The sequence below is a fragment of the Oreochromis niloticus genome, linkage group LG4 (genome assembly GCF_001858045.2).
Source record: "Oreochromis niloticus isolate F11D_XX linkage group LG4, O_niloticus_UMD_NMBU, whole genome shotgun sequence".
NCBI classification, from domain to species: domain Eukaryota; kingdom Metazoa; phylum Chordata; class Actinopteri; order Cichliformes; family Cichlidae; genus Oreochromis; species Oreochromis niloticus.
In genome coordinates, this window is record NC_031969.2 from 29,990,551 (window position 1) to 30,003,917 (window position 13,367).

At 38.8% G+C, this 13,367-nt stretch overlaps 2 protein-coding genes across 3 annotated transcripts; both read right to left on the reverse strand.

The window, feature by feature from the left end:
* Positions 1-471: 471 nt before the first annotated feature.
* ifi35 (interferon-induced protein 35) lies at positions 472-6,347 on the reverse strand. Of its 2 annotated transcripts, none has more exons than XM_013269795.3 (10): positions 6,236-6,347; positions 5,873-5,899; positions 5,666-5,740; positions 4,246-4,404; positions 3,676-3,792; positions 3,446-3,590; positions 1,986-2,095; positions 1,722-1,902; positions 1,411-1,517; positions 472-1,283 (listed from the first exon to the last, which is right to left on the reverse strand). In XM_013269795.3, exons 2-10 carry the CDS (start codon positions 5,885-5,887, stop codon positions 1,071-1,073), a joined length of 1,122 nt encoding a protein of 373 aa, XP_013125249.1. In that variant the 5' UTR covers positions 5,888-5,899; positions 6,236-6,347; the 3' UTR covers positions 472-1,070. The 2 variants fall into 2 exon arrangements, with proteins under 2 accessions (XP_013125249.1, XP_003442654.1); XM_003442606.4 differs by having other exon boundaries at positions 1,719-1,902.
* Positions 6,348-7,784: 1,437 nt separating this feature from the next.
* Positions 7,785-11,623, reverse strand: rpl27 (ribosomal protein L27). Its single transcript, XM_003442607.4, has 5 exons — positions 11,507-11,623; positions 10,919-11,001; positions 9,668-9,837; positions 8,200-8,310; positions 7,785-7,870 (listed from the first exon to the last, which is right to left on the reverse strand). Exons 2-5 carry the CDS (start codon positions 10,997-10,999, stop codon positions 7,822-7,824), a joined length of 411 nt encoding a protein of 136 aa, XP_003442655.1. The 5' UTR covers positions 11,000-11,001; positions 11,507-11,623; the 3' UTR covers positions 7,785-7,821.
* Positions 11,624-13,367: the final 1,744 nt, after the last annotated feature.

Sequence of the window (13,367 nt, forward strand, 5' to 3'; positions counted from 1 at the left end):
CCGTTTGTGTCGAGGCTTCAGTGAACAGTAGACGGACCGGCTGAAGGTCCAGATCTTTCAGGTCTTCTGCCAAGTCTTTGCTGGATTGTCTTTTCCCCTTAAAGACATGGCATCTGCTGTCAGCGTTTTTTTTCCCCTCGTCTTTTGTCCTCCACTTTTTTAGTTTGTAATTTTAAGGACAGACTGCATGCACACCATGTTTTCAGCTAAAAACTCTGGGAAATCCTTGTTGGTGCAAAAATACAATTTTGTGCTTGTCAGAGTTATCTTTGGCATCTTTTGTGGTTGATCTGAAAAAATGGGAACGAATTACTGTTTATGTGACAGGCTGCTAGTAACAAAGTGCCTAAAGACACAGTGTATAATTGGCTTTATAAGTTGCATTTTTATCCTTGAATGATTTAATTGGTCAGGGTTATCTGTCCATTTTCAGATACAAGCGTGTCAAAAGCACCAAATGTCCAAAGAGACTTTTTCTCAGAATTAACTTTTATTCTTTTATGAATACAATAAAATGGAGCCCCATGACATCCGACAAGGTCAAAAATAAGTAATTCAGTTGCTTTGCATACAGAAATCCAGACACTTCTCCAGTAACTAAAGATGGACACCGCCACCTTTTTCATGGAAAGAAAAAAATGAGATATGGCGCAACTACTAAACTTTTTTTTTTCCATTTTAGCAGGAAAAAAACCTTCATTTCATACAGTTTAATATTTTACATTAGGTAATTTACATTTGTCTGCACTAAGACTGGAAATGGTTTCATCAGCAGTTTACATCAGTGCAAAAATAATCAAGATGTATTGCATGACTATAAAACCACAGTATTTACCCAGGTTAAATACTTTATAGATACACTTTCACTTTAATCTCAGATTTAATATCACTAGACTGCAATCATAGAAAAATTACCACACACTTTTTCCGATGCCAAAAATCCCCTTTGAATAATAACTTTTATAAATGCATGCTGACTTCTCTCAAGCAAGGGACAAAAACAAGTTCCGGTCTTCATTTCTGGTAGATGATATTAACCCTGAACCTTTTTCAAAGCAGCAGCGGTGGATCTACTCTTCCTCATCCTCAGAGTCTGGTGTGGTGCCTCCAAACACGGCAGAGGTGTGCTGACCCAGCGGGTTGTAGAGGAAAGCTTCGATTTCTCCCCCGCCGTTGGTGTTTTTCTGGAAGTGGATTTCTAGCAGGTCCTGCAGAGTTTCCCGCTCCATGATGTCGGGTATTCCTGTCAGCATTACTGTCCGAGGACACTGCGTCATCTTGGTCTAATGGACGATCCACCACACACACACACACACACACACACACACACAAAACACTCAAATTTATTAAAATATATTTTATTAGAATTTCAGTAAGAGCAGATACAGATAATCTGATAAATGCTCTTACCTTCAGGTTTGAAATTTTCCCGTTGAGGAAAGGCGTCACTCTCACTGTGTGCTTCTTCTTTTGGACATTCAAGTCATGGAACTCATTTTGTACCACACGTTTGGCAACTAATACAAAAAAAAAACAGTCCATCAGCTGGTGGTCAAAAACAACAATCCTGACTACTCTTTATATGCACAGCTTAGAACATCATAATCCACCAAACACAGAGTTATGCTTGTCTCTGTGATGAAAAGTTTCATTTAAACAATCCTCTACTCTGGATTAACTGTGTCCTGTGACATGAGGGTAAAATATTCGATGCTCACTGTTGTTCTCCACAAACGTGAGGACCACTGTCTCAGAGTCAGACAGGTATTCACAGTCCTCCACCTCACCGCCTCCATTTTTAGATTTGGAGAAATGGATCTGCAGCTTGTCCAGCAGAGTGTCAGTGTCCATTCTGGGCAGGTTGGAGATTAAAATACGCTGAGAACAAACCTCAGAGTCGATCTGCGGGAACAACGGGACACGTGAGCAGATCAGCTAAACCTAGGCCGACGCTGTCTTTGATTCGCTGTGGTTGTTCGTTTTACCTCCACCAGCTTGGGCAACATCAGATGAACCGGCCTGGCCTCCACGGTGATGCTGCACTCTTCTCCCAGATTCACCTGATGCTTCTTCAGTTCCAGAATCTTCCTTGCCACTGGAAAATGAAACAGAGAGATCCGGGATTTTAAATAAAAAACAAAACAAAACAAAAAAAACAAAACAAAAAAACCCCAAAACAAAAAACATAGCCAAATAGCGAAAAGACATTATTTTCTGTTCCCGCAGCTGTCAGAAGTTTGGAATCTGCTCCAAATACATGCAGCCAAAACGATGAGAGCCTGAAGATTCATCTTGCAGATTATTTCTTTCATTTTGGAGCCCTAATAAAATAATAATAAAGAACTAATAATCCGTCTAATGTGATGCGCTTCTGAAGGTAGTGCTTTCCACATCTCCAGTTTAAAGCCAAATAAGATGCAAGAAGCATCTTCCTGCTTGCAGCCAAGTAGCTGTTTGAAAGCTGGATTTGCAAAGTGACATTAGGCCCCCTAGTGGCTCAGTTTGGCCCTGCAGCTGAAGATACATACATGTATCAACATGCTTTTTGAATTTTTCTGTTGAATGAGGCACGAAAACGTATGTCTATTAAAGCAGCATTTATTTATTAGTCATCTATCCATCTTCTTCCCCTTATCCATTCATCTATTTATTATTTACTTGTTTTTATTTTATATCAGAATTTATTTGACCTGACTTTGTTTTAAATAAGAAATTCCCTTTTTTTGCAGAAAGATAAATTCACAGTCTTCCAACTACATATTATGAATATTCTGATTGCTATCGTCAAGCTAAAACCTCGTCAGATATGTTATATTGTTTCACTGTGCTAGTTAAGATCCAAAGAACAGCATTATACTTTGAATGTTTTAGGCCAAAAACTTTGTTTTTATTTCCTATGTTTGACCTAAAATTCTTAGTCATATGACTAATAACATAAAATATGGTCCTTTTTATTACTACTATACTATACTACTACAATAATTTATGACTATATTTAACAAATAATGAGGTCAGCGTATGAACAAGTCAGGCTTCAGACTGCTCTGAGCAATCGTTTTTTTCTCTTCTTGGTTCTGTTTGATCCCAGAATGAGCAGATAGTCCTAATATCTCAGGTATGCAGCTCCACCTGTGAGTGCGATCCATCTACCTGCTGTTTAAACCTTCTATAGGTGGTTTAAAGGGGGAGGAGCTAAAGCACCTTGTTTAATTTAGAGGTCCTGCACCAAGCCCCAAAGTAAGAAAAATAAAGATTCTTTTGAACAGCAAGTCACGCAAAGCTCCTCTGGTACAGTGCACGAATAAAAATATGGAAATGAGCATTTTAATACTTTATGCACACTTTTTAATCTTTCTGTTAAAAATAAGATATAATCACCTGGTTCCTTTAACAAACGCAGATATATCTAAACCACGCCAGTGCTGGCAAAAACTCACAAACTCACCGACTTCCTCCTCGAAGGTAATCAGCGCCGTCCCGCCATCCATCGGGTAAACAATATGTGGCTTCATCTCAAACTCTTGCTTGTTGTTTGCATTTCCAGTCGCTCCCTTGAAGACCATGTCCCTCTCTGGTACAGAGGTGAACACCTGAAATCAGCAGGTACAGGTTAACGGGGTGAGGTCACGGCGTGTCGGGCTGCAGAGGGAGGTGTGTCCCGTCAGGTTAACGTACGTCTGCCTGTTGCATCAGGTGCTTCTTATTGGCCTCTTCCTCCTTAATAGCGGCATTAGTTTCCTTGATCTCCGCCATCAGTTTGAGCTCCTCCTGCTTTAGCTGATCCAGCTTCAACTAGAAGAAATCAAAAAGCATTTGAAGTTTTGTGGGATTCTAACGTGCTGCTTTTTAGTGCTTTTTAAAAAAAAAAAAAAATTACATTAATTTAATATTAACAATACAATTTACTATTTTGTTAATTGTTGTTTAATGCCACTGTGTTGCTTCTTTTATTGTTAATATATATTTTTATGAGTTGTTTTCACTTAAAATTTTCCATTTCATATTTAACTCCCACCCTGTTTTCCAAGGCGCTACCTTAAAATTCATGGAATAACTATCATCTGTCGTCTTGACTCCTTGTTTCCTTCCTGTTATTGAACATCTGCCATCTTACCAGCATTTTTCCCTTGAGGGGAAGTGCTGTGGAAAAATTCCTTTAGCTTGACTCAATATTTATTCGCAGTGCTTTAAATGGTGGCGGAAAAACACTGAGAAATAAGCATGTTTATGTCACACATGCTTTACCTTTTCATTGGCTAGCTGGTCTCTGTAGGAGCGTTTGTCATCCTCCAGATCCTGGGTCAGTTTGTCAGTGCGCTGTTTGAACTGCTGCTTCAGATCTCGCCGGTCTTCTATAGTTTTAGTCAGCTCCTTTGTCTCCTCCATCAGCTGGTCATACTTTTTCTGTGGACACAGAGGTAGAGCTGAGTCCAGGCTGTTGTTATTATTGATGTCTAATCAGCATGACATGTAACATCTCTTTAAACACAATCTTTTGTGGTTGTATTTTGTGCAGAACAACAGAACAACTCTTCCGGGAGTTTAATTTATGTCAAAACACTGAACAGTTATTTTAATAACACATAATCTCTTCTGAGTTCTGTTCTTTTGCTCTAATAAATAAAGCATGCTTATGCTGTATATATGTATTTCAGCCTTTATTTAACCAAAACTGAATCTGTGTGTGAGCGTCCAGCTAAGATAGACAGCGGCTCAATCTGCATTGTTTACAGAACAACACACACACACCTTTAGTGGAAGTGTTTCTGATTTAAAAGCTGAACTTGGGCGAAAGGCAGGACCTGGACAAATCTCCAGAGCCCCACAGAGACATGCAGTGAACCTCACACGCCTGCACATTCAGTTTTCAGTTTTCATCTCATCAGGGACATTACTACACTGTAGTGCAACATGCATTAAAGTGTCCTTTACAATATGTCTACATTATTATACTCTTCCATTTTTGACCCATTAAGCCATGAAGGTTTAATTAAATTGTATGATTTCGTGATAAAAGCGTGGATGTATGAGAACTTGGATTCAGAATGCTAACTCGATTACCTTGCAGTTTTTTGAGAAGTTTGATATACATTTGTGATTATATGATGCAAAATGTGCACTCCTGATCTATCTCGTAATAGTAAATAATATTCCCAAAATGTCCAGGATGCAGATCTGGATTGACTCCAGAACTTTAACCACTTCTACGTTTGGCGACATCACCCCTGTGGTAAAATGTTCATGCGACCTCTTGGGTAGTAGTGCTCCACACTAAACAGAACTAATCACATAACCTCCTTAGTGGAGGTAGAAATCACAAATCGAGTACTGGACCTGACAGAGAGCTTTCTCCCTACTAGAAATGGCAGTTTTAGTAAGTCCACATGCTTAAAGCAGAAGATAAAAACATCAAACTTGTGTACGTTTAGAATGCCTGTCTCAAAATAAAAAAAGGTTTTGAGTCTGTTTTTTGAATATACACAGAGATGTAACTGATCTCAGGTCAGCAGGTAGCTTGTTCCACAAAAAAGGACCACAGTAACCGAAGCACCCTCAGCCTAGGATTCTAGATCTAGGATTGGGTTGAATTCAGAGACATATGAATAGTTTTGGAGCCCTGCGTGTAACTGGAGGTAAACTCTCTAAAAGTGTAATGAAGCTGCACCTTGTAATTTTGGATTGAAGCCTTAATCCCCTCCAAGGTGTCCTCGGATTGTGGGTCCGGAACCAGAGAGAAGTCCTGAAACACAACACGGAGACACGGAATGTGTTAAATAGATATTTTTTTCAGCGAGAGCAGCATTACGCGTGTAGTTTAAAACCGACAATAAAGACGACAACAACAACAGGAAGAAGCAAAACGAGCTCTCACCTCGTCTGACGACATAGTGAAAGTAACCTGGAAAAAAGTTAACAAAATATTACAGATGTGACACACCGTCCCTCACCGCGAACAGTTAAATGAGGTTTTTAACAGAGGATCGACACAGACTGAGAGTCTAACAGCTAAAACACAGCTAAGGTAAACTTCACAACAACAAAATGTACTGCAGGCCTGCTTTAAACCACACACAGATTACATCTCAGTAAGTTTAATTACTCTGAACCTGGAAATAAATCTCCTAAATCAAACTTCAGATGAAAACTCCCACATTACACTCACATTAGATATGAATTTTCGTGTTTGTATCAAGGTTTATTTCTTATTTTAAAAGAGCAGCCGCAGTGAACCTACCTCCTTCCGACGATCAATGCCCTGAACTCACACTCATTCTTTCAGTTTCTCTTTCCCCGCAGGAGGATCCCCTGCGCCTTTACGTATAATTAATGCCGCTTCCCACCAGCAGGGGGAGCTGCTTCAAACTGCTTTCAAAACAAACAAAATGCTGCATTCACTTCCCGTGGGAAATACGGAATCTTATATCACAACAGCTACGAAACACTTTATGAGAGGAAAAAAATGATTCAGATTCATTTCTTTCCTTATATATATATATGTCTATATACCTTCATGCCGAGAGAGCGTGTTTTTTGCTTATATAGAGAAGGTCAGGATGAGCTATACTGTGTCAAGTGGCAGAGCTGTTATGATTTTCAGCAGGAGTTTGTTTTTCACATATTTTTTTTTTCAAACAACCAAAAAGACAAACAATTTTTTAGTGATAAGGTGGGTGGTATTTGTTAGGGGCAAATCTAGGAACTTGAGAACAGGCATTGCAGTACAAACACATGTCAGGTAGTTGTCTCAGGGTGAACACACCAGCTTGATCTGATGGTTGTTGATAAATCTGGGTATTTCCTGTATATATTTTTATTTTATTTTTGGAAGAATACAAAATCGATTCAGCCATTTTCATGTTTTTCAAAGACTTAAAATATTGTTTTCACCTATTTAAAGTTCATCCCCACATCAGTCATGTTTACACGTGTACCCAGTGAACAAAATATTTAATAAATCTTCAATATTTAAGATTTCTCATGTGCAGTTAAGTTTCTTAACATCAAAATGTGATTTTCCTGAAACTGCCAAACACTATACAAAAGGCCTGATGAGCTCTGATTAGAATACAACGTACCAACAGCTCGTGGTAGAGTGAAGATTTTTCTATCATTGTAGCCTGATTTTAATTCAGATACCTTAAAAAATAAACAAATATGAAAAGGTGACCCCTATCTCAGCAGGGGGTTCTGCTACACTGCTACATTTATAACATCCTTATTGGATGTTCAAGTATTTGAGCCATACTGCTCTGAACATTATGCTAGTTATGCTCTCATGCTAAAAATGTTCATTACATAATTAGTCACTTTTGTTTTGTTGGACCTGTAAGTTTGTATTAACCTGTTTTAACTGATCAAATTCACACAGAAGCAGCAGTGAAAGATTTCTTTCAGAAGAAAGAACTCGTGTCCGTTTCCAGTATCAGTTTTGCAAATGTTTACATTAGTGCTGTTACAATCACTGTTAAAAGCAGGCAGTAAAATATCATACAACCAGTTTCAAAGATTTAAAAAAATAAAAATAAATGATGATTTTGTGCCGAGGTCAGACAGTTGCACTACGTTATAGGGTAATTTGGTGCAAGTACATCCTTGTAACCAAGAATAACTCAGATTACTTTTTCAGCAGCTGGTGAATATTACAAGTGTATTTCCACAGTTTTCCAGATGGAATCCTTAAGAATATTTCATGAATACTTTTAAAAGACAGGCACATTTTCAGTACAAGTAAACACACCCCACCCATCATTAATTTAAACAAACACGATGAGTCAGAGTCAAAATCAGTTTTTAAACATTTATTTGTGAAACCAAGTGAATTTAGAATCTGAGCTTCTGGAAGAACCACTTGTTCTTGCCCGTCTTGTACCTGAAAGAGAACAGACAGGAGGTGAGCTCAGTTTCTCTGATTAAACAGTCAAACAAAGCAAATATCACTGATTAGAATGTGGGAGCGCACACACACCAACTGCTTGCTAAGAGCAAATGACAAAATGTATCAAAGAACAGGTTTATTTTGATCATAATGGGATCTTTTTCCCTTGATTGTGCTGCCACTGGACTTTTTATCCACTTAACTCTACTTTGGAGCACATACTCATTTTGAAATCATGAAAAATGTAACTCTGATTGTACTTTATTAAAAATCGAAACATAAATCCTCTGATGTTAAATCAAAAGGAAATCAGGGAGACTCACCTCTCCTCAAACTTGACCTTGGCCTCCCGCCTGGCTTTGCGTTTGAGAGCTGGATCCCTGAAGACGTCCTTGTTCACAACAGTTTTGTCCAGAGGAATATCCACAGAGTATCTGAAGGAGTAAAAACATGGTTAAAGCCTTTGTTATTGACACCAGTGGCTGACTCTGCTGAGCACCTTCATACCTATAAGATATGAACAATCAGTATCGCTTTACTAGCTTCCAGATTCATAAATTACAAATGGATCATAAACCTGCTCAATGTTCAAGTTGACGTTCTTCTTCAGCGTTGCATCAAGTTTGTTCAACGTTACACTGAACCAGACACATCAAGCACTTAAGGCAGCCTGTGTGGGTAAAAAGCCACTGATGCCAACCAGCAACTAACTGCTGTTTGATAAAAAATGACTCCTCTTGTTCAATGAAGCCTTGTTCAACATTGTTCTACAAATTTCAATTTGATCACATCTTCGATCAACAGCTGAACATCACATACCAGCGAGCACCAGCAGGATGACTTTCAGACCTCTTTATACCTCAGTCTAAAAAGGAAAGTCCCTGGAACAAAATGATAACTGGCCCACATTCTGAAAACCAGGCCTCAGTTAAAAAAATAAATAAAAAAATTAGGCAAAATCTCTTTTCGTCATCACATAAAGTTCTATGTTCTATAGTTTTTATAGGTTTTGGGCACCAAAGATGTCTGAAGAGCATCTGTTCAGATAAAGTGACAGCAGCATTTAACAGACCTATTTATGTACTTAAAGGGATCAGTCACTTTACGGAGCAAAACAGCTGTCCTAAAATCCAGACTACTTTTTACTTAAGTGGCTCGTTCACCCTGAAGTAGTGACAATTATTCAGATCAAACGCATAACGCAAGTCAAGCATGTTGGTCGTTTAAAACAAGGGCATCAAAAAAAACAAAGAAGCAAAGAACAGCTGTTAACAGCTGGAAAGGACAAACGGCAACAAAAACATCTCCAGTGATAAAACTTTGATCTGAAGACACCACACATTCCACCTCTCTGCTTAAATTGGGATTTATGAATATGAGACTCAGAGAAACAGTGTCATTACACAAGTTTCACAATATTGATTATCATTGATTATCTGTGAATGCGTCTTCCTGTGGGGAATAATAAATAATAGGAAGAACACTGTGATTGGATATTTGAAAGAAGAATACCCAGCCTCCTCGATTAAACTCGAAACATTTAATCAACCAGATGTTTTAAATTTACTTTATTGATTTATATAGCACTCTCCACAGGATAAAAACCACAAAGTGCTTCACAATAATATAATATTTTTTTAAAATGACAGCCTTTCTTGATAATATTGTATCCAATCATGTTACAGCTGTTCGACACTTTTTATAAGACATTCCAAAAGACTTCATCTGTCACCACCACCTTATTTTCTTTATTGGAAAACCTAATTATGTCAATGTAGATTAGACACTGACCTGGTGGGCATGAGGTGGTTGTAGTTGAACACCTTAACGAAGGCCTTGATCTTGGACCTCTTGGCAATCTTCTTCTTGCCCATGGATGTGGTCACCTTACGGGGATAGCGGTCGATGCCGGCGACCAGAGCGTGGCTGTAGGGACGGTCAGCGGTGCCATCGTCAATGTTCTGTGGGCAGACAGGAGGATGTAACGTCAGAGAGACACGAAACACAAGACGAAAAGCTAAATCACCACTGGAGCATGGAGACTCCAAATGAACTTCCAGAGCAATAATTTTACCCCTAAACAACTGAGCCTGGGGTGAGAGAAGCATTTCCCCCAAAAAATGCTAGGAAAGGGTGAATTTAGAAGTGCTAAACACAAACACAGGGATGATTAAGTAGTAACTCTGGCCAATCTTTAAATATTAATCCCAGCTTACTTTCAATGTATTTGAAGGCAAAGAAATATATCAGTGTTTCCCCACGTATCAGTTTTACTTGAATGTGCTGCCCACCCAAGTAAAGCCAATTATTTCTGGTGAGCTACCCAGCCTTTTATTTTATTTTTCTTTCCACCTGAGGGAATGACACCATCTGGTATTGTTATCAGAATCACTATACTTTTTTTAAACCCAAAGGAAATTATATAAACTCAGTTTCATCCCATCTCATCTTTTCCCTTCCAGCTGGTCAGGTATGTCATAGCAGTCCAATATGATTCAGCTACCTTAACTATGGACATACGCTAACTTGCCCATCTTAGAATATCTTCTGAAAAAGAGATGCCTCCTTCCCTAGAGCACACACACGTGTGTACACCTCCAAACACTACTAGAGCAAAGTTAGTTTAAGCAAGGAGCTTGAGCTGTGCTCCACAGGTAACATGCTCCCCAGCATCCACCTGTAGGCTCCACAAAGATATTTACTCACCACTTCCTAGTTCTACACCCAATATATTTACATGAAGTGATGAGCTCTGAGCACAAAGCCCAACTGTAGTTATAACAAAATGTTTGTGGGCTGTCTGACTGAAACACATGGGAAACACTGGATACATGGACTGTAATAGAACTTTTTCTACGCCTCATCACATGGCCTGAAATTTGTATTCTTGGAAATTCAACATGCAGACAAATGTGGCAATTTGTCTTTCAGATGGACAAATCTGGTAAGAGCTTGGTGTGTACATATTCAGGCACATGTGCCATACGATCAGCACACTCTTTTAACCGCCTAACAAAACTCCCAGAAGCTCTTCGATCTTACCTTGACGATGACAGCTTTGCGCCCGGCGTAGCGTCCAGCTAGGACCATCACCACCTTCCCAGGCTTCATGAACTTGCCCATTTCTGCCAGAAATAGAGGGCACAGTTAAACTCAGTGTTACTATCAAATCAAACCAGTCAATCCGCCAACACGTCTCCAAGTCGGCCTCTCGTTTATGCTACATTAGCATTAGCTTTCAGCTAGGCTAACCGCTTCCAAACTGTTTTCATTTTAATTATTTTGCTCGGACACATTATTAAGTGCACCGCATAAGCCCCTTTACTTATAGCAAAACCAACACAGCTCAATAAGATGTCTACACACATAAACAGTCTTATTTTACAAGCGGTTCAAGGGGACTCTGAGCGTCTACACATCAAGGAAGCTGCCATGTTGAAAAGAGCACAGCGGGGACGAAGCGCTGCGATATATCTGCTTATTTTCTTTCTTTAGCAAACAAAATCTACAAACTAACGGCCACATCTGAACTAACAGAGTCGGTGCCGTCTATGTATCATGAAAAAAATGATAAAATGAGGCGAATTTAGAGCGATGGACGAAGATTGTTTCAAGGGAAATCTCACTCACTGATGCTGTTCTACGGCCACCGCTAACAGGAAAGGAAGTCCACAAGGTTTAGCTGAACTTTGACCCATCGGTCTGCCAACGTCACATCCGTAAGTATCGGCAAGTGAATGTTTTTTTGTTTATTAATTTTTATCAAATAAAAAATTCACCAGAACTCGATCATTAAATAAAAGTTATTATTTTATCATTTCTTTTTAAAAATAGGAACCTAAAGAAAAAAGACACCAGAGGCGGATTATTAGGTTTCTTTAGATTTTCACTGTATTGAACAATTTTCAAGTTATTTTAGAGTAAAACAAATACGCGGGACACAGAAATCTTTCAGTCGGTGGCATAGACACTCAGTTATGAAATCTAAATAAAAGAAATTAGTGTAAATAGGGTAACAAGAAAAATCACAGAGATTTATCTGCACCATCTGCAGCAGGATTCAGTCCCCTGACATTAAGAGCCTTCACACCGATGATGTAGTCATCCTCATGCTTTGCTCCATTAAACCTTTTGTGGTGTTGTGCAAATGTTTTTTACTCAGATGATGTTGGCGGGTCTGGTGGACCCAAGACATTACCGAGCATTACATTAAATCAATCCACCCATAGCAATTTATGTACAAATACCTAACAGATTTTTATTTATTCCAATTCCAAGCAATACAGATCACATACATGGTTATTATTTGGTGTTTACTTCTGTCCATTTATGAAGAGAACTATTTTGTTTTCTGTCTTATCTGTCTTTTCTAATAAAGATGAAAGCAACCATGTTCTAAAAACTTCATCATACTGCCTTGTAAAGTCACTGAAGCTCTCTTATCAGACAATCTTAGGTTGTGCATCACCCTTGATTTGCAGCTGGGACTGAGTGTGAGAAACTATAGCTCCTTCCCATAAGGCAGAGGGGTAAAATGTGCATTACAATTATTGTTGTTATCCATGAATTTTGAAATTTACTGCTTTACAATAAAAGAAGAAAATAGCAAGAATTTTGACCTTTTTTTTTCTCTGAATTCTGGAAAAGAAAAGAAAAAGACGTGCCCACTTTTTTCCACTGGCCCTAATCCTCTTCCATTCATACTTGGTTCAAATTTGGGTATAAAAACAAACAAACAAAACAGTTTATTTTCCTCAAGAACATCAGTTTTAAAGTTTTTGATAGTTTTCTATTATATTTGTGTTTTCTTTTTCCTGTGAAAGGTGCTTGAAATGTCCCATTGTTTGAACCTTGTGTGGAAAAAAACAGGAGCAGAGAGGCAAAGCACACACACACTCAAACAGGAAGCCACATATGAGAAGGACAGGGGGAAGGGGCACAACACCTCCACACTCACTGTATATGATCCCCAAGTCCAGTGGATCCAAACACTGTGTGTGATATAACCGTGTAGGGGGGAAGGGCTACAATGTGAAGTCACTGAAAATGTGTTATTTGATATTTTCTTCACAGAAAATGATGCAAATGATGGTCCACCAAACAAGGGTTAAACCACACAAGGGTTAAAAAACAAGCAAACAAACCAAATAAACCCGTCCAACCCTGCTCCTGTTATAAGACAGCAACTTCTGACCTTCACCATCATTAAACATCCCGAAATAACAGTGGATTTTAGCTAACAGGTTCAGGGTTGAATTTTAATTTTTTACTGGTAAATATCAAAGAGAAGGGCTGTTAGTCCCTTTGTGTTAGACACATGTGATCAAGACCCAAACCATCTCAGCCTCAGTTTGTGCAAAACTGCATCCAGTTTGGATGCAGTTTCACTTACTGGTGAAGAAATCATCAATCAGTAGGCAGAACTGAATGTATTCATGGTGGTTTATTGTAGGAGTTTGAAGGGAATCGGTACAATTCACTTCACAGACAC